The 26,060-nt window shown below is 42.0% G+C and overlaps 1 protein-coding gene across 1 annotated transcript; it reads left to right on the top strand.

The window, feature by feature from the left end:
- Positions 1-295: 295 nt before the first annotated feature.
- On the top strand, positions 296-24,727 carry inppl1a (inositol polyphosphate phosphatase-like 1a). The gene is made up of 27 exons (XM_083984923.1): positions 296-849; positions 7,354-7,417; positions 8,103-8,250; positions 8,340-8,421; positions 9,929-10,075; positions 10,421-10,511; positions 11,218-11,307; positions 11,976-12,074; positions 13,299-13,449; positions 14,029-14,135; positions 14,686-14,788; positions 14,918-15,114; positions 15,300-15,417; positions 15,731-15,827; positions 16,013-16,151; positions 16,262-16,361; positions 17,225-17,313; positions 17,452-17,533; positions 17,739-17,828; positions 18,488-18,601; positions 18,982-19,158; positions 19,251-19,406; positions 19,650-19,734; positions 20,113-20,199; positions 20,298-21,102; positions 22,064-22,197; positions 22,312-24,727. Exons 1-27 carry the CDS (start codon positions 653-655, stop codon positions 22,409-22,411), a joined length of 3,849 nt encoding a protein of 1,282 aa, XP_083841049.1. The 5' UTR covers positions 296-652; the 3' UTR covers positions 22,412-24,727.
- The last annotated feature ends 1,333 nt before the right edge of the window (positions 24,728-26,060 follow it).

Raw genomic sequence — 26,060 nt, 5'->3', positions numbered from 1 at the left:
ATTTGGTGACTTTCCACCACTGCCCTCCCCTTTAGCGTGCTATTCCTTTACTCATCTTTCTCTCCATCTCTCCTTCTTCCTCTCTTTCTCACAGTATCTCTTTATCCCACCATCCCTCCTTCCCACAGAACTACGTCAAGCCACCTAAAGAAAGGCGTAACCGGAAATAAACTTTGGCTGACTTTGGCCCTGGAATAAAACACCTCAGTGTCAAAATTACCAGCAGCTCGTTTTATTTTGAAAATCCCAACCGGAAGTGCGCTGTATCGACACTATGGCGGTGCTGACACGGGTCGTCACCGCTGCTGCTGCTGCTGCTCCCCGGTCTCCAGCGCTGTGGATTTACATACCCTGGTTTCCGTGGGACTGGGAAGCGAAAGAGGAGGAGGGTGGTGAGCCTTTCAGGAACTGAGGAATCAGACGCAAACGGCGTAACTTCACACATTAATTAACAACTTGTTGTAGCCCCAGTCGTCAAGTCGGTCGGCGCCGTCGTCGGAGGAACGTTTACGGTGAACTTAACTTTAGCCACGTTTGTAACTTTTCTCCCCGTGGATTTATTTTGTCACGTCTCTGGAGGAGGAGGACTGGGAGCTCTTTCGGAGAACTCGGGAAGCAGCTCGACTTGAACCCGGTGTGAAGGGCTGTGGCCATGGCCGGGGGAGGAGGAGGAGGTGGAGGAGGTGGTGGCGGTGGGGTTTCTCCGTTGGGGCCCGCACCGCCGATGTGGTATCACCGGGACCTGAGTCGAGCGGCGGCCGAGGAGCTGCTGGCCCGGGCCGGGAGAGACGGCAGCTTCCTGGTGCGGGACAGTGAGAGTGTCAACGGGGCTTACGCTTTGTGTGTACTGTAAGTAACTTCACCGCAGAAAAAGAGAAGCGTGTGTGTGTGTATGTGCGTGTGTGAGATCCATAACCAGCGTGTGCTGCTTCGGGTCACTTTGTTTACAAGGGAAAAAAGTTATTATGCCTTTGCCCAAGGGTTAGTTTAAATAGTATTTGAATTTAACCACTAGCATACACACACACACGCACATACGCACGCATGCACACACGCACGCACGCACGCACGCCTTCAGGTAATCTTGGATTTTGTGTTCAAGTCACTACTACTACGTCTGCAAACGTTTAGGAAGTGCATAACTTAACTTCCCTGCAGCAGCAGCAGCAGCGACAAACACAGGCACAGTATGTGATCAACTTGTACCAAAGTCTGTACAGTGAAGTCTGAGTAAAAACGCATTTGTTTATTTTCTCCTGGAAGTCAGTGAGTTGGAAAGAGCCTGTGTGTGTGTCTCTCTCTCTGTGTAGCAGTGAAACTTCTGCATGGCACACAACTTCAGGGCAGTCCCTCTCTGTCTACTGTCTGATGTGGTCGCCTGCGGAGACGTTTTTACAGGGCATACTGCTACAATCAGCCTGCGGGTTTGAGAGCAGTGACATTAAACCGAGGGCTGGTAAATATAAAGCATCAGATGTTTTAATTGGAGGCCCCGTTTAACATCAGCGCAGTGGTGAAGTAGCAGGCCAGGCTTTATCTGGGGTTGCACAAATTATCTTCACACTGACACATATCTGTAAAAAACAACACCAGCAGCAACAACAACAACAACAACAATGTGTAGGTGTGGACAGTGTGTAGTCTACTGTGTCTGTTTTAGAGTGTGGTGGTGGTGATGGAGGGCCGGGCATCCTCCTTGCTAAAAGAAGTGATGAAACGCCCACCCTCCATTTCACAAGGGAGACTTTGCAAACATCTATTTCCATGTTCAGCCAGACAATTAAGCCTCGATGCAGAGACGGTACAATCAGTGCTCACACAGTGACTCAGCCAGGTCAAATGACCCACAGAGAAGGAATGTCAACGTTTAAAAACTACAAATGACCCAAAATGATTCACATGCCATGCTCTTCGCCTACGGATGCATCACGGGCTACTAAATAGTGCAGATGCAGTAAATAAAAGGCCTGTTCCATGTGATACAATACTCTGACATTGACTCGACCTACATCCCCTATCTGAAAGTTTACCCCATGCTGAGTTCAGTGTGTGTATACAAGTGCAGACCAGCACTACATACGTTATGCTTTATGTAGATATGTGGAAATGCAAAAATATCTAAAGAATATCCTAAAAACGTTTGTTCAATTGATTTCTTCATCAACAAAAACCCAATCAAATTACCTTAGTAACCGTTAAGTAATGCCAATATTCACTAGCTGCCTCTCTTGCTTTGTGGTTTTTCTGCTTTTCTCAGTTTGACATCAGTCTAAACTGAATTATTTCTGGCGACTGGCCTATTTAAAATACCCAACCAAAGACATTTCATATAAACATCAGTTAGTTACAATATCCACTTTTCATTCTTTGCTGAATGCACCAGTAATTCATGACCAACAACATTCCTCACATCCGTTTCCGGATTTATTCCCGCCTCCACCTCTCCCTTCCTCTCCCGTTTCACCTTTCACATCAGTGACCTGTTTCATCTCAGATAATTTCCCTCAGGATAAACTGAGACTGGTTATGGCAAGAAGTTTGACAAACTGAGCCTCACAAAAGCTGGTACTGTATTTATGCAGAGGTTTCACATACAAGAAGAAAGTGACGTTGTATTATAATATAGGAAACAATATACTATATTACAACATAAAAAGAAGAACAACAGGGAGAAGTTACATAATTAAACCACATGTGTGCAGCTTCTAAAAGACTCAACGTGAGTGATTTAGTGGATGCCATGCAGTTGTTCTATAATGTAATAAATACTCACAAGCAATTCAAGCTGAAGTCCGTGATTATTAGGATAGTGATTTTGTCAACTTTTAAAAGAAGACGATACGTGAATTGGGGAAATCAGTGTGGTTCCAGTTTGCTGTGTATTGCAGCATTTGATGTGTTCATTTTGCAATCCATGGTGAGTGGTGATTTTGACCACGTATAATTCAACCCCAGCGATAAAGTCATGTGGGAAATTGCAAGCCTTCCATTCATAAACACTGTTCCTTTTATAGAAAGAGATGTTAAAATTAGATTGAAAGGAAATAGGCAAAACTTTGAAAATCACTTGTCAGGTTGTCTCGTTGATGTTCACCGCATCAAGGGGAAGTCAGACCTCAACTTGTATCTTGTAGATCAGGAGGCCAGTATTTCCCAACAACCTCCTTTGAGGTTATAGAGGAAAATATCATGTGGTCAGACAATGCATTTATTTCTCACCTTTTGCTAATATTCCTTCGTTACTATAAAAGAAAAAAAAAAAAAAGAAGAAAAAATTTCCAGGAAGTAAAATCTGAATCAGAGGCTTGAAAAGGCTCCAGGCTGCTGAATGGCTGACTGTTTTTAGTCATGGCTCTGGTTCAGCATCCTGGAGGCTTAGGATTGATGTGTATTGCAGGTCCTCTTGATGCTGAACGACCTCTTTATCTCCTGTACCCTTCAGTTTCCTCACTACACCGTCCACTGAAACTAACAAAACTCAACACGGTGTCACCATAACTGTCACTCTGAGATTTTAGACACAAGGCAAAATTCTTACTATACTGAATATCTGGTGAATATTGTCAGCTTCTCTCTACAACATGGCCCCGTTGTCAGTCTGCTGATTTAAGATGGACACTACCTCGGTTTAGTCTCTCTACTAAGTGACCTCTTTTTGGATCCGGCACCACAAAGCACATGTAGGCTAGATACCAAGATGTTCTGTTTTAATCTGAACTAGTCATGGCTTTTGTTGAGCTTGTCCTTGTGACTTACAAAAACCAAAGTGTACTTCCTTTTTGTGAGCTTTGAAGGGGCCAATGTGTTTAGGAAGTGTTTCCACTGCTGTTGTCTGACAATAGACTGCTGGGAAGAAGCCGTAGTAGCAGCGGGTCTGACTCCTAGGTCACTTTGTTTGTGTCGGCCTTCGCCTTTCACTTCCTCTTGCTGTATATCCAAGTCTGTGCACTCTGAGATTTAAACGCAGAGTCTGTAGGAAAACAGACAAAAAAAAAAATATATATATATATAGACTTACAGAAAAGAAAACCTGCTTAATCATCACCTCTCTTCTACTTGTGTGTGGTGGTGTCTGCTCCCCCCCCTCTGCCTGCATTTTGATGTTGTGGTGTATTCGGGATGTCGGTGTGTTTTCCCCAGCCAATGACAGTGCAGGTGAATTTGGGCGTGGGGTGCAGTGGGCTTGTATAAAACACAGCAACTGGACTCAGTTAAGCAAGGAAGAAATGGTGGGATACACACTTAGCGGTGAAGAAAACGAGATGCTGTCGGCAGCTCAGACTGTATTTCCTTTTCGTCGCTGCTGAGTGTGTATTTCTTCTGGCTTGACGGCGCCCAGTCACAACCTTGGTGGTGGTGGAATCAAGCATTGAAACGAAAACTTTGAAGGCTGAAGTGGAGAAGGGTTGTGAACATGGGGCCAGTCCTGACAACCGCTGTCAGGGGGAGGGGCCCAAATTGACTGTTGTGTTTACATACTGCAACGAACAAACCTACAGACTCTACCTTTAAGGTAATTCCCCGACATTTGTAGGAAGTGACCACCATTTAGTATTTGAGTGTGAGAGATGGTTATACAGGTTACAATTAGAGTATCCTCACTGAACGTAGCAGCGTGTGAAAGCACTACCTGTTGAATATTGCAGTATGTCTATTTTAGCTGTCAGAAGATGTTCATTACTATCAGTGTTCAGCGCGTCTTAACATGTCACGGTTCAGGCATGGCCCCCTGTGTTTCTATGTGTGTTTGAAACCTGGACGTTTCTGTGAAAGCATTCCTCTCCAGGAAGGTGTGTGGATGGGTGTGCAGTACATATTGCATTGTGGAGCTGTGCTTTTTTTTGTAAATAGATAGTTCTAAGTAGAAGTACTGTATACAATTTGGATTATGTGGTATGGTTATGTGCCCTTCTATCCTTTCAGGACATACGTTCAGCTATCTTACAGCCTAGCCCAATATATGAAGATGCAAGGATACAGATCTGTAGCTTTCACACCACCCATATATTCCAGACAGTTGTCAAAATGTTGTCATAATTTCTATTTAACCACTTCATCTTTAGTTGTATTTGGTATTAATATGGCATAGTGTGTTCAGAAATGAGTGGGTCCTCATTAATATTTTGTGATTGTACATATAACAGTTTGCACTAAGGCGTAGCTTGCTCCATGCAACATTGCGTAGGCAACATTTTGAAGTAAATGTACCAATAGAATGATATAAATGTAGCTACTAGTCATTTATATACTTTATTGCTTTATTGCTTATGTTGCCTGTGCATTGTAAATGTCAGCGCTGAATCTGACCTGCTGCACTGACACTGAGTCAGTGGAGGGCAGACTACCTGATGTGGACAACAGAGCTATGAGAGAGGAAATGTACCTTTTGATTGTTGTTAACAACAATTAACTGACAGGCCAGACAGTCATGCGCTTTGCCAGCGTGGGTTTATTTGAAGAAGGTCATACACACTGTGTGTGATTGTGTGTTATTTGGATGAGACCAAACACACAGGAGGAGGTGGCACTCTAAATGAACAGGGCAGAGGGAGTCGGTGGGGGCAGTCATTAACCTCAACGCAGACTGTTGTTGACAGGACACACATACACAGTGTGCTTTGGGTCCATGTCTATCCCATAATAAACCCCTCTCTCTTTCTCCAACTCCCCCCTCCCCCCACGTTATAACTTTGCTGCTACTGAAACAATAGTATTTACTTCCCAGACCCAAAGGGAATCTCATCAACTGCCAACAGGAAGACACACACACACACACACACACACACACACACACACACACACACACACACACACACACACACACACACACACACACACACACACACACACACACACACACACAAAGCTCTATACTGTGTGCGGATCTCATGCTGCTGCACCCAAAATGCATTGTGTTTAAAAAATGACAGGATTAAATATGGATATGGTTTTGCAGGCCTGATTATACAAAAGGAACAGTTCATCTCACTGTCTTTATGCACAATTAAAACAAACATTTATCAAGTATACTGATGACTTGATATAACACAACGTATTCTGTGTTTAAATCAGTACAACTCTGACACTGTGCGTGCCGTCAGATTAAAGCAGTGATGCCAAATCAAGAAACACACCCAAATGTGCCCACTGCCCAGCCACCTATAGGTTTTGGCAACAGAGCAACTACAGCAGGAATCAGTAATTAGTAGGCTGTAAAATCATTATTGCCCTCAGTAAGGAAATGGTACAAAGGTTAAATGCAATTAGAGCAAATTAAAAAAACATCATAACTTATTTCCAGAAGCTGGAAACTGCGACCAGTTTTGTGGCTTGTAAAACCTCTTCTTGAAGTTAGACAAATCTGACAAAAGGTAGTAGTGCAGCTTCTTAGAAAGTTGACTCAGTCCCATTGTATTAAGTGAATCTAACACAACTGTGCCAGTATAGCTTATTCTTATTAAAAAAAATAAGAATAAGCCTTTTGATATTTTATTCTAGTTCATGTGTTAGTTCCTGTAGGATACTGACCTGGAAAGACCGGAAAAACAGCTGAGTGTAAAAAGGCAGGACGAATTCCTGGCATGGATTTATCCTCCCACTCTTTTATATAGTGTATACACACGCACACGCACGTAATGTAAATAAGCAGAGAGTATAAGCAGAAGTAAAAAAGCATTACTGAAGTGTTTTGCATACGGTGCCATCCCAGCGACCACACGTCGAAACAGGTGCGTGACCATGAACCACGTAAACACACCAACAGACATCAACCACAACATTTGCTTGGCAAAATTGGACATTGTGTTTCCGGTCCACTGAGCAGACATGAAGTGCAGACATAAAAATCATTAAACTCCAGCTTGTGGCTGCAGGCGTGTAGTCAACAACTGCGCAATCACAATGTCAGAGCATTGATCTGTGATTGGTTTGAAAAAAAAAAAAAAAAAAAAGCTTGTGGTTCAATGAGAAATGCTGATCACACTAGAAAATTCTGGGAGAGGTTCAAGAAAAAGATATTCTCACTGTAACTTCACAATGTATAAACACTATAGGTTCAACACTGCTCTGCTCTAATGTATCGTGCTACTGTAAGGATAAAGCCCGCTCACGGCTGTGACAGACAGCAACAGGTTGGAGCTCTCTGCAGCGTCTGAACCCCCTCGCTCTCATACACACACACACACACACACACACACACACACACAGAGATCCCTATCCTCTGAGGTCAAGTACAAGAGTGTGCGTGCGAAATGTGAGACTTAAAATGTTGTGTTTTGTTTGTTCTAAAAAAAAAAAACCTCTTCTTCTTCTCCTCTCACATCTACCCCTTTCTATTGTTTACTACACTTTCAGATTTCAGAAGCACGTCCACACATACAGAATCCTCCCAGATGACGATGGGTTTCTGGCTGTACAGGTACAGAGAAAACACACACTATCTCCTGCTCCCTCTCTCGTTTTGCTTATATACACACAGACACGCAGTCCACTGAGGTTAAGTGTGTGTACATGTGTGCAGCAAAAACTGTATTTGTTTCAGTAGCAGCTGGCAGGCAGAGATGCTTTTGTTGGCTCTGAGCTCTCTTGCTCTCACATATACACACACCAACAGCAGAGTCTTTGTGCCTTGTGCCCAACAGCTGTGAAGTCCTCACCACCGCCCCCAGCCACACACACACACACACACACACACGCTTACACACTCACACTCACTCTCGAACACAGACACACAACAACACGGTGCTTCAGACGATCTGTGTGACTTTCTCAGCTTAGAGTGATTTTGAGGATCCTCGCTGTGACATTGTAGAGAGTCTAAAAGTATAATTTAGCTTCCTGGTACTGAATTTGTTTACTGCCACTGTTTACTAAAACATTTCCTCCTGGTTTGAATTATATTTAGACTACGGGGTCGCATGTGCTTACACAACATAAAATGTAGAACAATAGGGAGCACCAGGGATTTTAATAACATGACTAGTTGAGGCCAAGGAGTTTGGATGTAATTGTTATGTTCCTACCATGTAGAAAAATAACTCTGGTTCTCCTCCTCTCCCTCTCGGTGTGTCCCTCCCTGTTTTCTTCTCCCTCTTTTCTGCCAGACATCTCAGGGTGTGCAGCCTAAGCGGTTTAAGACGTTGCCAGAGTTGGTGTCATTGTACCTGCAGCCCAGCCAGGGTCTGGTCACCACCCTGCTTTACCCCGTGGAGCGAGAGGAAACAGCTGTCAGCGATGACAGAGACTATTCAGGTATCTTTAGAGCCTCCGCAAGCTCACTCACATGCTCACACTGGCCTCGCTTTTGTCGCATGTTAACTCTCCCATTCTGTGATTGGTAGATGGGGAGGATGAGAAGCCGCCCCTTCCCCCTCGCTCTGCATCCACCTCCACGCCCCCTGGACCAGACACACCTACAGACAGGTATAAAAGTGTACACTGGACCACAGTTACTTGTGTCTTATTCACTCTGATAATATGTGAAGTGCTGAAACTACCTACAGGAAGTACGTGCAGAGCTTCTTAACCATCCCGTTAACCATGTTATTGGCACCAACAACCATAATCTAAACACTCAACCGCAACACATACGCACACAGGAAGGATGTTGTTTCACTCTGAATGTGATTTTGTCATAAATAGTAAGCAGATGTATAACCTGATACAAACTGGTGATAACACAACACCACACCATGCCTCAGTCACTTTCATGACATGAACAATTTTTTATGTATTATAACATAATAACGACTCTCCTACACTCATATTTATTAGCGCACACATAAATTAAGCTCCTCTGTTGGCCCTGTGGCCCCCCCTCTGACTGCATAAAGAGGGAATCAACATCCTGTTGAAAACCACATTGCTCACAGATGATGCAAAGCTTTGATGAATGGGGGTTGCCATTTGTGTCCATGCAGATGTGTGTGTCAGAGTTTGTGTGGTATTCAGATCTGTAGGTTAATCCACAAAACTCTGTGTCAGTGCTGCATTTGAAGAGTGCAAGCTTATTGTGTGAAATAATCATTCAGATATTTTTCTAGCAGGCGTAATTTGTTTTTTTTTAATTTTCAACTGACTGAAACTAAAAAATGTTCTCAAAGAAATTAGTAAAGCAAAAAAAAAAAAAGTATCACAGATCAGAGGCAGTGAGGAAACAAGACATCACCTTTTCAATGTCACTCCACATGTTTAACAGTCTGCATATTTGCAGACTCTGCATGTTAAAAATAAGGCTTGGCTCAGGAACATTTACTTAGCTTACCTAGAAGCCACAATGCAGACCATAGTAAGGAACTGTAAATACAGAGATCTGTAGGTACAAAAGCTGAAGCCTTAGTTGCAGAAGTGAACACCTGGCTTTTTTGCTGGCTCACAAGATTAAACAAGGTTTTTTTTTGGTCTGTCTGACCATGTCAGGGCAGACATAAGTCAGGTCACTGATTTAGAGGAAGTATGTGATTTTAAAAGTCCTGACTGCACATAATATAGTACTCACAGACACACGCACAAAAACAGCTTTGCAAATGTGACGTACATGACAATTCTCTATTCTTCTAATAAAAGGGATGCAATTTATCTGCAATTTTAATACTCATCTGCTCAAAGTTTAAATCTGTGTGTTTCTTGTGGCAGTTATATGACTTAAGTAGGAGAAAACAGCAATGTCAGAAAGATAGAAAAACAACAATATAGTAAACAAAATAACAAATACTGGGTGATAGAATAAGCTACGGGGAGGACTTAGAGATATGACAAGACAAGTTTAAGCGTTAAAATTATGTCAATATACTACTGACAATGCAAAACCAGGATGTATAAAACATCTAATCGCAAGAATGCTGTTTGTGTTTGATTTAAACCTTATGTTGTGTAATTATGTGCATGTAGTGGATATGTTGAAATACCATTGGACTTTATTGTGTTTCAGTGCTCCAGCAGCTAACGGCCTGAGCACTATCTCCCATGAGTATCTGAAGGGCAGCTACGCTCTGGACCTGGAGGCAGTCAAACAGGGAGCCTGCTCCCTGCCTCACCTCAACAAAACACTAGTAGCTTCCTGCAAGCGCCTTAATGGGTAAGACAGACACACCAGCTCATCTGCCCATATTCCACAGCACATTCGTGGTTACACAGCTATTCATTTGTATTTTGCTTATCGCAACACTGACCATATTATTACAATATATTTATAAGGGTTTGCTCTCTCTGTGTGCAGAGCTGCCTGCAACCCCATCTCTCTGTTTTGGTCACAATAACACATGTTGCACATTTAAACACTTTGTGGGGAAAAATGTACGGGAATACAACTGAATCATGTCGTCATTAATCATCTGTGGTTAATGTTGCAGCTCCATGCACACATAAAAACATAACATGATTTAAAGAGCCATTTTTTCAAACAGTGTGATCTCTTTCTTAGGGAGGTGGATAAGGTTTTGTCTGGTCTGGAGATTCTGTCTAAAGTCTTTGATCAGCAGAGTGCCTTCATGGTCTCCAAGATGATCCAACAGGTATGTTTCCTTAAATACATGGTTGAACCTGTATGTATTTAAAAACATGAATAGGGGTGGTAGCATATAGACGTAGAAGTTAATGTCATGACGAAAAGCTTTTTTCCACTCTCAGGTTATTTGAGGACAGCTTGGGTAGACTTAGTCATATTATACTCACTCTACTCATGCAGTCTGTGTTTGTTTATGTAGTATATGTGCATTTTTGTGGTATTTGTAATGTTTTTCCATAGTTTTGTGTTGTTGTGTAACTCATTTAAAACTCTCATGATGTGTTCATGAGACAGGCAGAATAGATATGAAATAAAATTTTAATATCATTATCAAGAAATGCAAATGCTGGATTGACAACTGATGTTTTTCTTTTATTATTACTTACATTTTGAGTTATTTAAGCAGTAATATTTCACTGACATTTTGAAGCTGTTCAGTAGTCATAAAGCATGCATTGACAGGTGGTTTTTTGTGTGAATAAAAACGGATTTATTTACCCATGGATAGACTAGTTATGCATCCCTAGGAACAATGTGAGACTGTGTGATTGTGAGGTGTCTGTTAGCTGTGCATGCTGTACCATTTTTTGGGGGGGCTGGATGAAATGCATTATGCATTATGCATATGCAGTGGTTTTCAGAATCTCGTACCATAAAAACACAGTTTTCCAGACACTGTGTTCAAAGTGCTGTTTTTTTCCCACCAACAATAGTCAGTGAACCAGGGTGGAGACCAGGAGTTGGAAAACCTTGTGACCAAGCTGGCAATCCTCAAAGACCTGCTGTCCTCCATAGAGAAAAAGGTACACTCACATATTCAGTCATCTTTAGGCCTCCACCCTCACTGCTCCCTCTGTGTGTGTCTTTATGTGCCTTACTTTCTCTACTCAGACAGACACACAGCTGTTAGTTGGAGGTGGTCAGTTTAGATAAACCTCTCCACATGACCAGGAAGACTCCAGGCTGTGTGTGTGTTGTGGGGTTCTGACATAATACACATTGAAAAGAAACAAATGGGAGGGGATGGAGTGATATTGTGACCTTTTTGCCATTTGTCTATTTTCTGTCGCACAGTGCATAGTGTGTAATTCACAGAAAGCAAGAGTAAAAACAGTACAGAGTTAAAGCTTAGTTTTAGCTTGTTTTTTTTGTCACTTTGACCAGTTCTGACATGTTGATATCAAATTGTTTTGAGTTGGACTGCAAGGAAGGTCTCTAGCTTGTTTGGCACAGCAGGAAATGGCTCAAGTGCAAACAAACTGTGTATCTTAATTAATGTAATATCACTAGCTCCACCTTCTGTGCTCCTGTTATATCTCACTAAGGAAGTGGAAAACTCCCTCCTTGTTGACATCAACACTATCTCTGTGTGTCCTTTTTGCACATGCTGTCTCTTTCCATCTTTCCTTTTTTTTTTTTTTTTTTAATGGTTTTTGTTTCACCTCCACCCCCCTTGTTTCCCCTCTCTCAGGCTCTGAAAGCTCTCCAGGACATGAGCTTGTCGTCACCATGCTCCCCTTCTCCTCTCTCTATGCGTCACAGCAAAGCAATCCCTGTGCAGGCCTTTGAGGTAATCATGAATGCATACATGTGGACACAATTCACACAAGGTGATGGGATTCAGTATAAGGGCAGTGCTTAAAGATTTTTACCCTCAATATAATAAGGGATGGATGACATTAGAAATATCTGCTGTTTTAGTAATTGTCAAGACACTTAAAAGTCACAAAAATATAATATAACAAATATAATAATTTTTCCTGAGGTGATTTTAGTGTGGACATACACAAAGCTTATTTATAGTATTTAAACACCTCCTCCAGCTGTTTATCAAATGCAAGTATCAAGGAATGGTCATTGTTTAACAGTCTGTGAAGTCGAGCCAACACACTGCAGTGGCTGATGTGCGATCAAAGGAATGCTTGCAATGCATTTCCTGTTGCATTCTCAAAATATGTCTACAGCAGTTATATGAAAGGGTATTCATCACTTTTGCTGTCACATTTCCCATCTATGATAAGTATATGGAAATGTGAGTTTATGAATCTATTAATATACGGTGGTTCAGTAGAGAATCAGAGGGATAGAGGTTAAAGGAAAAACAGTAGAGAGATAAATGTCAGTTGTAGCACACTGGGAAGCAGGTGAGACGGAGGAGGAAGAGGAGATGACTGATTTGAAATATTAGTTGTCAGCCAAGTCTGCATTCTCTCTGGTGATATCCTCTCAGCAGCTTCCTGTTGCACAGGAACAGAAGTGTTGTTACAATGACACCATAGGTTTAAGATGTGACATCTGATTCGCCAGCTGACGCACAAACAGACCCCACTGAAGTGACTCAAAGTGAGAGTAAATGCCTTGTTCTCTGCCCCACAAATTTTCAAAGAAATTGTGAGTCATTTCTTTAGAAACAAAACCCTAAAGATTCAAAGAAGTTAGACTCGTAAGTCAAATATTATATATATATATAATATACTATAATATAAATATCATATTATATATAAATACAGAAATGTGTGAACTGTCTTCTAAAGCTGCTATTGAGATAATCAGGATGTGCCTATGATTCCTGGTGACTGCATACGGCTGAGATAGATTAAGCTCTGTTAATTCCACAGAAGCAGTTTGTGTATGTGATAGCAATAGAGGGAGAGAAAGCCAGCTGATGGGTATTTTACTTTCACTTTGGAGACCCCTGGTGGTGTGACGACCTGATATGATCTGAAAGTAAGGATGTCTGTAGTCACATGGAGTCAACATTAACCTCTACAGTATATGCTCTGGTCCACTACAGGTAAAGCTGGATGTTTACCTGGCAGAACTGACAAAGATAGGAAAAAGTCAAAAGTACACTCTGTCTGTGGATGTGGAGGGAGGACGACTGGTGGTTATGAAGAAGGTGAAAGACAGCCAAGAGGACTGGACCACCTTTACACATGACAAAAGTGAGAATCCCACACATGCACTCCATAGATAGTAATCACACTGTTGTGAGATGAGTAATCAGTGTTTTCCTCAGGAAATTAGTGAGCAGAAATTTGTATGACAGAGGCAGTAAAACACCCACTGACACATCATGTCTTATGATCACGTTACTTAGTAGATGATAGCCTAAACAAAAGCCACATTCATTAAAGGAGAAATTGCATTTTCTGTGGGAAATGGAGCTGCTTCCCTTTTTTTGTATGTTATTTGCTTTATTTTAAGCAACACTGACTGTCAGTGTCACTGTAACAAACTCTGACGAGTAATGTGTCATGTTTAGCTGCATCATGATGGAGACAGTCCTAAGAGTCTCTGGACTCTAGGGCAAAAGATGAAATATATATAATACAGATCCAAACTTAATATTCTCAGTGGTATCTGTTTGAGACATAGCTGAGCTACAATTTAGTCTGCCTTCCTTTAACTTTAACCTTGTTTAAACCCTTCCAATCTCTTGTTTGACCTTCCTTGCTCTCCCTCCCGGTCTTTATCTTTAACTCCTGTCTGTCTGTGGCTTCATCCGTCTCCGTCTCTCTCAGTTCGTCAGCTGATCAAGTCTCAGAGGGTGCAGAATAAACTGGGCATTGTTTTTGAGAAGGAGAAGGACAAAAGCCAGAGGAAAGACTTCATCTTTGCTAGTGCCAAGGTCTACACACACACACGAGCACGCACGCACACACACACAGACTCTCTCAAACATAATTCCTCGATGTAAGAAAGCGCTGTCTTTTAGAGTTACTTTGTCATTCAAACATGCAAACACCTACCAGCTCACACGACAGTGGTCTACACATCCATATGCAAATGGACAAGGAAATGCACTCACATTACATACAGCTCACCTTTTCATTTGTATATTCAGTATCACACTAAGGACACTGTCGGTGCCAGACTTCTGGGCGCAGACTCATAAACATGTTTCCACTATGATTTCAGTTTCCAGCGAGACTCTTAGCACAATGTGATTCACATGCATCTCTGAACTCCTTTATCGCTTTCCCCTCGTTTGACCAATAAACCATGAAGGATAATATGAAAAGTGTTATCTGAACTCACATGTATTTTAGAATATTTAAAGATTTAATGAAAGCACATTTATCCAATGATTTGATAGTTGACCTCGGAGTGCTGCTGCGTAAAAACAGGGCGTCTTTTGTGGTGTCTTCCACTCGCTGATTTGTGTGTGTGTGTTTCAGAAACGGGAGGCGTTTTGCCAGCTGCTGCAGCTGATGAAGAACAAACATTCCAACCAGGACGAGCCAGACATGATTTCCATCTTCATAGGCACCTGGAATATGGGTTAGACACACACGTGCATCTGCCACATTGTCTAATATCACTGGAGTTGATGACCTATAATATATTGTGATATCTTGCATTTAACAGTGTAGAGAATGAGAACGTAGCATTGTGGTCTCTGTTGTTTAGGCTCGGTGCCTTCCCCTAAGTCTGTGGCCTCGTGGGTGTTGTGTCGCGGCCTCGGGAAGACTCTGGATGAGATGACGGTCACCATCCCTCATGACCTTTATGTGTATGGAACCCAAGAAAACTCAGTGTGTGAGCGGGAGTGGGTGGAGTCACTACGCTGCATGTTGAAAGAACAGACAGAACTTGAGTATAAACCGGTGAGGAAAACAGGCCATTGTGCTGAAGGTCACATCACTGTTGTTACACTGGTGCTACTTGTGCTCGCTCACACCTACAAATCCATTCAAGTCATGCAAGCAGTATGAAGAAAATGTGGAAGTGATAAGTTTTAAATAAAGCTGATGATTATGAATTCTTCGCCGTCTGCTGTTCTGGTTTGTAGATCGCGGTGCAGACTCTGTGGAACATTAAGATTGCCGTCTTGGTAAAACCTGAACACGAGAATCGAATCAGCCACGTGGGAATGTCCAGTGTCAAGACGGGCATCGCCAATACACTGGGTAAATATAGTGCTTGGTATTCCCTCTTTATTCTTTTTATGTCTGAAGAGATAGGAAATGTTTTAATTTTATTACTGCATCACTTGATGAAGAATGTGACTTGATCTAAGGACAAAATGTTTGATGTCTGAACGATCAAAGTGGCACAAATAAAAATCAAATCATGAGCTTACCCTTTAAGATGGCATGTCTGACATCATCAGAATGAACCAGAAAATAATGATTCTGTGTTGTGTTCATTTTTTCTATCAAGTAATGCTTGTCATTCACTGTAATTTATTTAGGTTGTATGTTTGTTATGATTGTTTCCTAGGTAACAAAGGAGCTGTAGGCGTGTCCTTTATGTTCAACGGGACATCTTTCGGTTTTGTGAATTGTCACTTGACATCAGGGAATGAGAAGATCGCCAGGTACCTACCATCGTCCTAAACACACAATTATTTATGGCTATACCGGTGAGGAGGTTGTGTCTTGTATTTTACAACCTTTAATTTTGCAATGCATTTGTGATTATGTAGGTTTACAGTGTATCAAGGACACATCTCACACACTAATTATTATCATACATGATACATGTGACGTTTGACCTCTGCAGGAGGAACCAGAACTACCTTGATATCCTGCGGCTACTGTCACTAGGAGACAAACAGCTAAGCTCCTTTGACATCTCTCTGCGCTTCACACACCTCTTCTGGCTGGGAGACCTCAACTACAGGCTGGATATGGATATCCAGGTAAAGGAGAGCACAGAGACGCACAAAGTGATAAAATGCAGCAAATTTAGATGACACTATATTTAATGATCCTGTCTCTTTTGTGTGTGTGTGTGTGTGTGTGTGTGCAGGAGATCCTCAACTACATTAACAGGAAGGAGTTTGACCCACTGCTGAAGGTGGATCAGCTCAACCTGGAGAGGGAGAAGAACAAAGTATTTCTACGCTTTGGTTAGTGTTCCTCAGCCAAGCACAAGAACGTATTCAATCTTTTAAATATAGAGTTCAAGTTCACTTTTATTTTTATAGTACAATTCAAAAGACCTGTAACGGTCATCCAAAGTGCTTCACAGAGCAGAGACAAAAACAAACAAATTATTATAGAGAAATAATAGTTCAAAAGATCCCAATGTTAAAGCAGAAGTAAGCGATCCGGTCGTTTTGGCTAATGCTGCGTTCCAGGCAGGCTTTTGAAACCGTAAATTACAGCTTCATGTCACAACTTACGACTTTGTAGCGTTCCAGGCAACCCACTCGTGTTTTTCCGACCTGTTTTACCTGTGAAAGTCACTATAACGGCCACTCGTAACTTCCGACTTCTGCTTTAAGAGAAGGTTTCTGGCCTTAAAACTGTTTCAGTGGTCTCATGGATGAAATGATTGCTCACATGTCTCAAAAGCAGCTGCCCACCACTGTTTTCTTGCCCCTTGAATAGTTCACTTGGGTCACTTGTTTTCTTCACTTACTGTAAGGAAGGAGAACCTAACAGAAAGACCATAGGACAGGCAATATGCATATAGAGATGCTTGTCAGCTACTGCTGTTTAAAAACTTGTTCTCAACAGCAGTCAAAAATAAGTCTCACAAGTAAGCATTATCACAGGATGTGGCTACTCAGCATTCAGGGGGTTGCACAAAATCAGCTGATGGCAGATAACACAGTGCAAAGAGGAAGAGAGAAGCTGCCTTTAGTTTTTTAATTATACTGGCATCACAAATGTATCTGTTTATTGATGTTATAAAATGCCAGGCTCTGTGTCTTTAACTTACCCACAACAAAGTGTAACAAGAACATATGTGTCTCCTTGCTCACAGCGGAGGAAGAGATCTCATTCCCACCCACGTACCGATATGAACGCGGCTCAAGGGACACATATGTATGGCAGAAGCAGAAGGCCACAGGGGTATGTTCAAAAACGTAACCAACATCCGGAGTTAACACAATCCCATAAATGTCTGACTAATACATAGCCACTTTGTTTTCTTTCTTTCTTGATCGTCCTGATTATCCTGTTGTGTGTTCTTCTACTTTTCTGTCCCAGATGAGGACAAATGTTCCTTCCTGGTGTGACAGGATCCTGTGGAAGTCGTACCCAGAAACACACATTGTCTGCAATTCCTATGGTAAGCGCTTCAGCAGAAAAAATAACACACACATTTGTTTCAATTCAGTATAACAAGGGTCAACCTTGTATATCAGTTAATTTCACATAAACATATTTCATTGTCATCTATCCAGTATAAGACACTTCATCTATCAGTGGCTTATACTGCAGTAAATGTGATTGATCAACATGGAGACTAAAGTACAGGCTCTTTTGTTTCTCAGGCTGTACAGATGATATAGTGACCAGCGATCACTCTCCTGTCTTCGCTACATTTGAGGTGGGGGTGACCTCCCAGTTTGTCTCCAAGAAAGGTACAAGTGCATTAATTTCAGAAAACTCATATTCAGTTATGTTTTATTTATTTTTTTCTGTCAGTCGCTCTGCCTCTGTGTCTCACACAGTCTCTCCTTCTTCTGCCCCTCCTCAATTTCAGGCTGCAGATAGACAATTTTAGTCATAATGGCTCATTCTCAAAGAAGGCCAGACTGTGTGCACGCTGGTTACAAATGTGCAGATGGTCTGTAGTCTATCAGCTTTAAGAACTTGATTTGTTTGTTGAGATTTGTTTTCAGCTGAAATCAGCACAGCGATTTGTTCCTGCTGTCTAGTCAGTGACTCACGGTTGAACTGAGACCAGAAATGGGAAATGAGTTCAGCTGAACAGAGGGAACATACAGCAGCCTGTTACTCATTGACTGTGTTGCAGTAACATCACACCTAATATTTTCACAAGATAGGAATCCACATGCTGTCAAAGTCCATGTCTGTTTTTACTCAGTATGAAGAGCAAAGGCAACGAGTGAATGCCAATTAATAAAGTTCAATTTCGTCACATTCATATATTTCTGGCTCATCCTACTGCGTTATCTTTCCACTGTGTATAATGTAACCTTAACTAAATGACTAATTGTGTATTTGTACTTTGTATTCGGTACCACCTACTCACTCTCTTGATCTGTTTTATGTGTAGGTCTGCCAAAGTCTTCAGAGCAGGCCTACATTGAGTTTGAGAGCATCGAGGCCATAGTGAAGACAGCGAGCAGAACTAAGTTCTTCATCGAATTCTACTCCACTTGTCTGGAAGGTGAGACGAATGTGTCTGGACCTTTAGCTGTGACTCATTTTCACACATAGGGCTTTTTCACAGTCTGACAGGAATCCAGCACAGGCAGGGTTTCTGTAATACCAAGTGGATGTAATAAAATTGTATCTGTTTCTCCTTCTCATATCCTCCTCCCACCCTCCCAATCTCAGGCAGTCAGTATACCTTTAAACTAGACTCCATGTTTGACCTGTGCCACATCCCCACCTCCTGTCCATCGTATACTTTTGAATGAAATGCAATAGAAACATCTCCCACCTCTTCTTTCCTTCTCTCCTCCCTCTCCTTCCCCCTTCGTTCCCTTTGTCCTCGCCCACACCCCCTCGGCCCTGCACATTTCTCTCTCTGTTTCTCATCTGTAGAGTTTAAGAAGAGTTATGAGAACGACAGTCAGAGCAGTGACAACGTCAATTTCCTGCGCGTGGGCTGGTCCAACAAACAGCTAACGACGCTGAAACCCCTTCTCTCAGAGATCGAGTACCTTCAGGACCAACATCTGCTGCTAACAGTGAAATCACTGGATGGATATGAGTCCTATGGTATAAAGAGAATACTCATGTTTGTTGTGTGCTGATGCAATTCTTTGAAATGTATTATTATTCTGACCACAACCATGTGTTTTCCCCGCTAGGAGAGTGTGTGCTGGCTTTGAAGTCAATGATTGGCAGCACAGCTCAGCAGTTCCACACCTACCTGTCTCATCGTGGCGAGGAAACAGGAAATATCAGGGGGTCCATGAGGGTCAGGGTCCCCTCTGAAAGGATGGGAACCAGGGAAAGACTCTATGGTAATGCACGGCATACCAGTGTTTCATACAAGTTTCCAAATATCTTTATTGTCCTAGAGGGGCAATTTGTGGTGCAGCAAGCGGCAAAAAAAAAAATTGGCAATCAAAAAAGTACAATACAGAATAACAATAAATAGTAAACTGTGTAGGCTTGAGCAGCGAAACAAAAAACAAGTTGTTTTTATTATACATGATTTGTTCAAATGATGCATTTGTGAAACTATCAATATTGTTGTGTTTCAGAGTGGATCAGTGTTGACAAGGATGAGACGGGTGGACCTAAAGGGAAATCCATGTTGGTGTCCAGAGTGGGACATGAATATGTCAAGTCAGTGAACTCTGCTCTTATAATTGTCTATTTAGTTTTATAGTAAAATGCTAAAAGGGATTATAATCATTCCTGCATATGTGTACATTATGTTGGAGATACTCATAATCCAAGGTGCAATGGAAAAAAAACATTGTGGACCAGTTTGGTTTATAATTTACTACATTTAAATTCAGTTTAGGATGACATAACAATTTTCCATCCATCCATGTTTTAGAATATGTGGCATTTTGTGTCATTGTTTTCTGTTTTCAACTTTACTCTTTAATCCAAGGAAATACTAATAGTAATGTTGTGATAAAATATCAAATATAATGTAATGAGTAAGGTTTTCCCCTTAGTAAACTTCAATCCTGGTCTGTTGTGTTCACCATGCAGGCCGTCTGTGGTTCGTAAACAGTTAGGAGAGTTGGGCAAGCTCAGTGAGGAGGGAGAGAGAAACAGCAAGGAGGAAACCGCTGCACGGTACAGACACATTCATACAGCACGCCAACAGATCAGTGAACGCATCATGAAACGGTGAGAAATTAACCCTCTGTTCTGCTGCCTCCTATACCGAGCAGACCTAAGCAAGAAGCATCAGATGATCCATCCATCTGCAAGAACAGCTACAATAACCCCGCCTACTACATCCTGGAGGGCGTTCCCAACCAGTCAGCAGCTGCTCTCTCACCTGAACTTCTCCCGTCTCCTACCTCCACAAACCCCCAGGCAGCTAAAGCCCCCCCTCCCTCTGCTGGAACTCGAACCAAACCCCCCTGTGCTGCCTCGGGGCCCACTCACTCTCGCAGACACATGGCGGGACACCCGGTCCGTGCGATCAGCGAGGAGGGCTCCTCGGAAGACGACGGAGGCACTTGTGTGGTTGGGGCACAAGGCGGAGGCGTCGTGGGAACAGTAGGAAGCACACTGAATCGACCCCCGCCCGACTTCCCCCCTCCTCCTCTTCCTAAGGGAGCGCTGGAAATGGTTACAGAGACCCCCTTCCCCAAACCTCGCCCTGCTTATCCAGACATGGCTGAGGTCAGGATCCCGCCAGCTAATCCCGGCACCCCGCTGGGTCTTGGGGAGGGTTTCCGGAGAGGAGGAGGAGGAGGAGGAGGAGGAGGGGGAGGAGGAGGAGGAGGAGGAGGAGGAGGAGGAAGCGGTGGTGGAGTTGGAGCAGGGGCGTTGGACGACCAGTCGTGTTCTGTGCTCCAGATGGCAAAGACACTGAGTGAGAGCGAGTTTCCTGGACAGCCTCCACGTACTCCCTCCGCACCGCCGCCTCTCAGGGGGCAGCCCATGGGTTTGGGTCTGGACGCCTGCCGCACCTTCCCACCCAGAAATCCCATCACAGAGAGTATCGCAGAGGACATGCCTGAGGAGGTGGGTGGTTCATTAATGTTGACACAGTTTTTCTTTTCTTTTTTTAAGTGTATTTTTGGTGCGTTTTTTTTTTCCTTTTTTTTGATAGTATAGTTGATAGAGACAGGAAATGGGGAGGCAGAGAGAGGGGGAGTGACATGCAGTAAGTACACATTTCATACTCCCTGAGGAAGATGAGGTGGGGGAAGTCAGGTGTACAACATGAAGTTGAATGACAATAAATGAAACCTTGAATGCAGCAAAGGGCCACCCGATGCAAGATTCAAACCGGGGTCGGCTGCGAGGACTGTAGTCTCTGCATATGGGGCGCCTGCTCAACCCACTGAGCCACACGGCGCCCCGCCCTTCAAGTTTTTCTATCGAATGAATGATTGAATGAATGATTGAATGAATGATTGAATGAATGATTGAATGAATGAATGAATGAATGAATGAATGAATGAATGAATGAATGAATGAATGAATGAATATCATAGGGTTAGGGTTAGGGCCCATCCCATATGGGATTACAAGACACATTTACTGACAAATCAAAAACTAGACAGTCCTTCCTGTTGGTATTACCAGCCACACTAGTGTGACACATAAATAAACATCTTAAGATTACTTTCCGTACTCATCTGTATATCACTCTTCGTCTCATTGCCCAGGCCTTTTCAAAAAATGTAGAAAATGCAAATATTTTCAACTGAAAAAGATGTTTTAGCTTCTCAGCATCGTCCAACCACACAAATTCGTTATTTGGATCTACCTTACTAAACAGTTTTTGTCTTATGAAGTCATAGAAAGTAAGTATCATAATTTTTTAAAACACTGTAGTCTAAATACTAAGTCTTTAGTTTTGGTGGGGTTGTTTTCATAGGGTGAAGAAAAATAGAGCCCCACTAGCTAACAGACTGATATTGTTGGCATGATAGCATGTTTTTTTGTGTTTAACCCACAGTATATTTCTCCTGTGCAGGCTCTGTGGGGCAGCAGTAGCTCCTCTTTGTCAGTAGGTGAATCTTCAGTGGGGGAGTGGCTGCAGAGGCTGGGACTAGAGAGGTATGAGCAGGGTCTTCTACACAACGGCTGGGATGACCTGGAGTTCCTCAGGTACAAACACTTTTAAACTCACATATGAGATGGCAGTTGTTCTGATCGAGGCAAAAAATACAAAAACAACTTCTGCTTCTGCTTTGTTTCTTACATCTTTTATTGTTTTTCCAGTGACATCACAGAGGAGGACCTGGAGGAGGCGGGAGTGCTCGACCCTGCCCACAAGCGGATCCTGCTGGAGAGCCTCAGGCAACAGCAGCAGCAGAAATAAACTGTACCAAACTGGTCTATGACTGGTCCAAACCGGCCTGGAACCACACCAGGTCCCGAGAGGCCAAATCTCAGCTGAAATGAACTGAGCTGGAACTTGCCAATCGATGCCAGACTGTGCCTTCTGAGAGATATTGCACTCCATTTGTACTTTCAAAAAAACACTTGTCGAACGTCCTTTTTCACATGTACTGTATTTGTGTTGTCATTGTCGTAGGCGTGGCCTTATTTAATGATAATCATTTCAGTCCTTCAAGCATCACTACCTAACCCTCAGCTTTAAACCTAGTGAGAAGATTTTTTTTCTGGCCAGACAGAGCTGGAGATGCACTGTTGAAGTGTTGAGGTCGTATCATCAGCTCTGACCTGTAGCTTCAAGCTAGAAGTAGAGCTGCTATTTCTGTCTTTGTCCTGAGAAACGTTACACAGAATTTCCTAAAAAAAAAAAAAAAAAAAAAATCTGAAATGTTTGTCAGACTTTCAGGTTTAATGTAAACTGAGATGTTTTTTTCCTCTCAGTTCAGACTATTTTAACACTGTTTGCTCTCAGAGTTCTCTCCAATAATACCTACGTTTTGGGAAACTGGGAACTGTTAGAGAGCACTCGAGTAATATCGACCCCCCCCCCCACACACACACACACTTATGTGATGGAGGTAGACAGGAAGTAGTGAAAGAAGATCATCTCTTCTGAGGCATGTCGAGCTGGAGTGAGCTGAATTTTTCTGACGTTGTAATTTCGTCATGACGTCTGTGCCACCATTATTGAAATGGCAGCATTTATTGTCTCAGTGCTCTACAAATATTTATATATGTATACTTTTTTAACGTTAAAGGGAAAACGGAGCAAACCAACCAAACCCATGATATCTAAAAGTGCGCATTTCACCCTTTAAGTGACTGTATTAGTTGTCTTTTTTACACCACCTGTGTGAATTTGCACACACTACAACATTGACTTTCAGCTTTTTTCTGATTGTAAGTGAAATGATTAGAAGTTAATTGGTTCTCATAGGACATTTCAGTGGAGAAATGACATGCTGCCTACAGTTTCTGGGCTCAGTCTGACTGGTTGAAACAATGAAGTAGGTAAAGCAATAAAATCAAAAAATATACAGAGGTTGTAAGTAAGTGCTGCACCTATCACTTCAAAGGTTTCAGTGCATTTCTCATGATCTCTCTTTCATTGTCTGAGACAATATTACATTTTAATTTGCAGAGAAGGACAAATCCTATTGTAGCAGTATATAACCCAAATTCAACGAGATGTGTAAATGAAGCAGTGTGCAGGGAGTTGGTTAACAGCCTACGGATGATCTCGCTACTGAAGATTCACTAAGCCATCATTTTGTCGTTGTCTGAGAAACCATTTGTCACCAAATCATTTTTCCTGTTATATAATCTATAGGGTTTTGTTTTTGTTTTTTTTGCTGATTTTATTTGTTTTTTTTGTCAAATTACCACAGACATAGCCTTGTTATAGGGTTATCACTTGTGTTCTAGCCTACATGTGGACAAAGAAATGTGATGCCACATGTTCCCAGATTACCCAGCAGGTGGCACTGCTGCCCCATAAACCTCATCTGTAGATGCTGGCTGTGGGGATGGGGCATGAGACTCTTTATGGTCTTTCTTTACAGCTCTACTCCATGATTTTTATATGTTGCCCTTGAGCTGTTAAGAATCTGACATAATGTCACTGTTAGTGTTCACACTGCCTGTATTTAGTTTTAATTTGAATCCTGCCTCCTTTTCTGCCAAAACCGAAAAACCAGATTATGTTTGTTTTAAAAGACCTGATTACAGATAGATACCTGATACTGCTGTCTGCTTATCAAAGTGGATCAAACCAAATACTTGTCCTTCAGTTAAACTCACAACCTAAAAAATCATTTTTGCCACATCAACAACTCACTGTGAGAATAAAGTCAAACTCTAACATGCTGTTCCCGTAATCGAGACTATATGAAAGAATGAAATATTTTTTTAGTTATTGTAGCAGTTTCATTGTCAAACCCTTAGACTCAGCGACTTGCCTGTGTTATAAATGTACAATGTGTCTAATCTTCTAACAGCCAAACATCTACAATGCAGAGAATGTGTATCTGCAGTTCAGACCTGTTAAATACAATGTCTTTTTTTAGCCTTGTTTTTTTTTTGGCCTTTCAGTGTTCTCAGTGATGTGTGTATGTTTGCGTGTGTGAGTGTGTTTGTATTTGTGTGCATGAGTGAAAAAGAGTTGCTGTTGTCGTTTTCTCTGACACACTCCAGTTTATCTTTGTCCTTCACGTAGTCTCCTTTGATTGTGTTAAGTTAATGTAAGTTGTTCACCCATGTATTTTTTTTGTTTTTCAATTAAAATCTAATATCTTTCCTTATTTTGTAAATTCATTCATTTTCTTTGCTTTTGTCGTCTGCAGGGAAAGCTGTCAGGATGAAACAGTTACAGCCCGAGAGCTGTAGACCTGCCTCAGTGAGGGAAAGAGAGAGTGTACGGTAAAATGAACATGAAAGTCACTTATGTTTTTTATTTAATCATGTTCTCAGGAGCTTGTAATGAAAACAGCTTTGTCACTTTGACACACAACAATCTTCATCATTGTTTCACACACAAAAGACCAAAGCACTGAACACGTCAAGTAGTGTTTCCATAATGTAGATTTATTAGAATATTCAGAGTAGTGCTATAACTTCTCATTCACTAGAGCATCTGTCGATTCATAGTTTCCATGGACATGTTGGTCTGTGGGACAGATACTCTGCAATGAAATAAATCTGTAAAGCAACGTGAGAGAAATAAACAAAAGGCTACCTATTATTTATATTACTAATTACAGAATTTACAGTCACAAAATGTTATGGAACAGTTCAAAGAAATGTGTGGGTTTCTCACAGATATAATAAAAAATATTAATAAATACATGTTTTTTTTCCCCTTCTAGAGTAAATCCTCCCCCAAAAAGAAAAATCAGCTCTGTAGTCAGTGTTGCTTCAGTAGAGAAATCGAGATGATTCACAAGCAACTTTGCAAGGTGAAAGGAAGTAGAAACAACATTTTTGGGGCCTTTTCTGCATTAAAAAGAGAACAATGAGGATGAACAAAAATCAGGGTGTTAATAGATGTAGAGTAGAAAACTGTAGATTGCCAGCGTGGACCAGCTTGTGTCTGGGAAAGATTGTCCAGTATTTGTCAGCTGCAGGTTAATGAATGTGAGCTGAGAAAAAGTGATGGAGGAGTCGGAGTCGGTTGTTGCAGGTTAGACTCATTCATTCCCATCAATCCAAGCAGGAGAATCAAAACACTTCTTGAGTCATCGATGATATGAGAGACCAGTTGTCGAACAATGACACCAACTCTACAATTCGGTTTTAATTATACTGACGTATTCGAAGGATTTCTGTGTATTAATGCAGATCTTCACCTTTATCCGTCTGTTCAACAGGGGCAGGAAACTGAAAGCAGAATTCTCCGCCCGTCTCCCCTGCTGAATTTTAACAAAGTGTGCACTGTTTGACAGAGAAAGGCATGATGGGAGTGGGGGGAGTCAGGATTTGATACAGTAAAGAAGAGGGATGGGATGAATTGAACTGGGGAGGTGTCTAGTCTGGACCCGGCTGCCTTAATTGGATTTCGTGTTGCCCCGTTTTGC

The sequence above is a fragment of the Trachurus trachurus genome (assembly GCF_905171665.1).
Source record: "Trachurus trachurus genome assembly, chromosome: 13".
In the NCBI taxonomy this organism is placed as follows: domain Eukaryota; kingdom Metazoa; phylum Chordata; class Actinopteri; order Carangiformes; family Carangidae; genus Trachurus; species Trachurus trachurus.
Note: the sequence above shows the minus strand (reverse complement) of the source record. Positions and strands in the feature narration are given on the sequence as shown.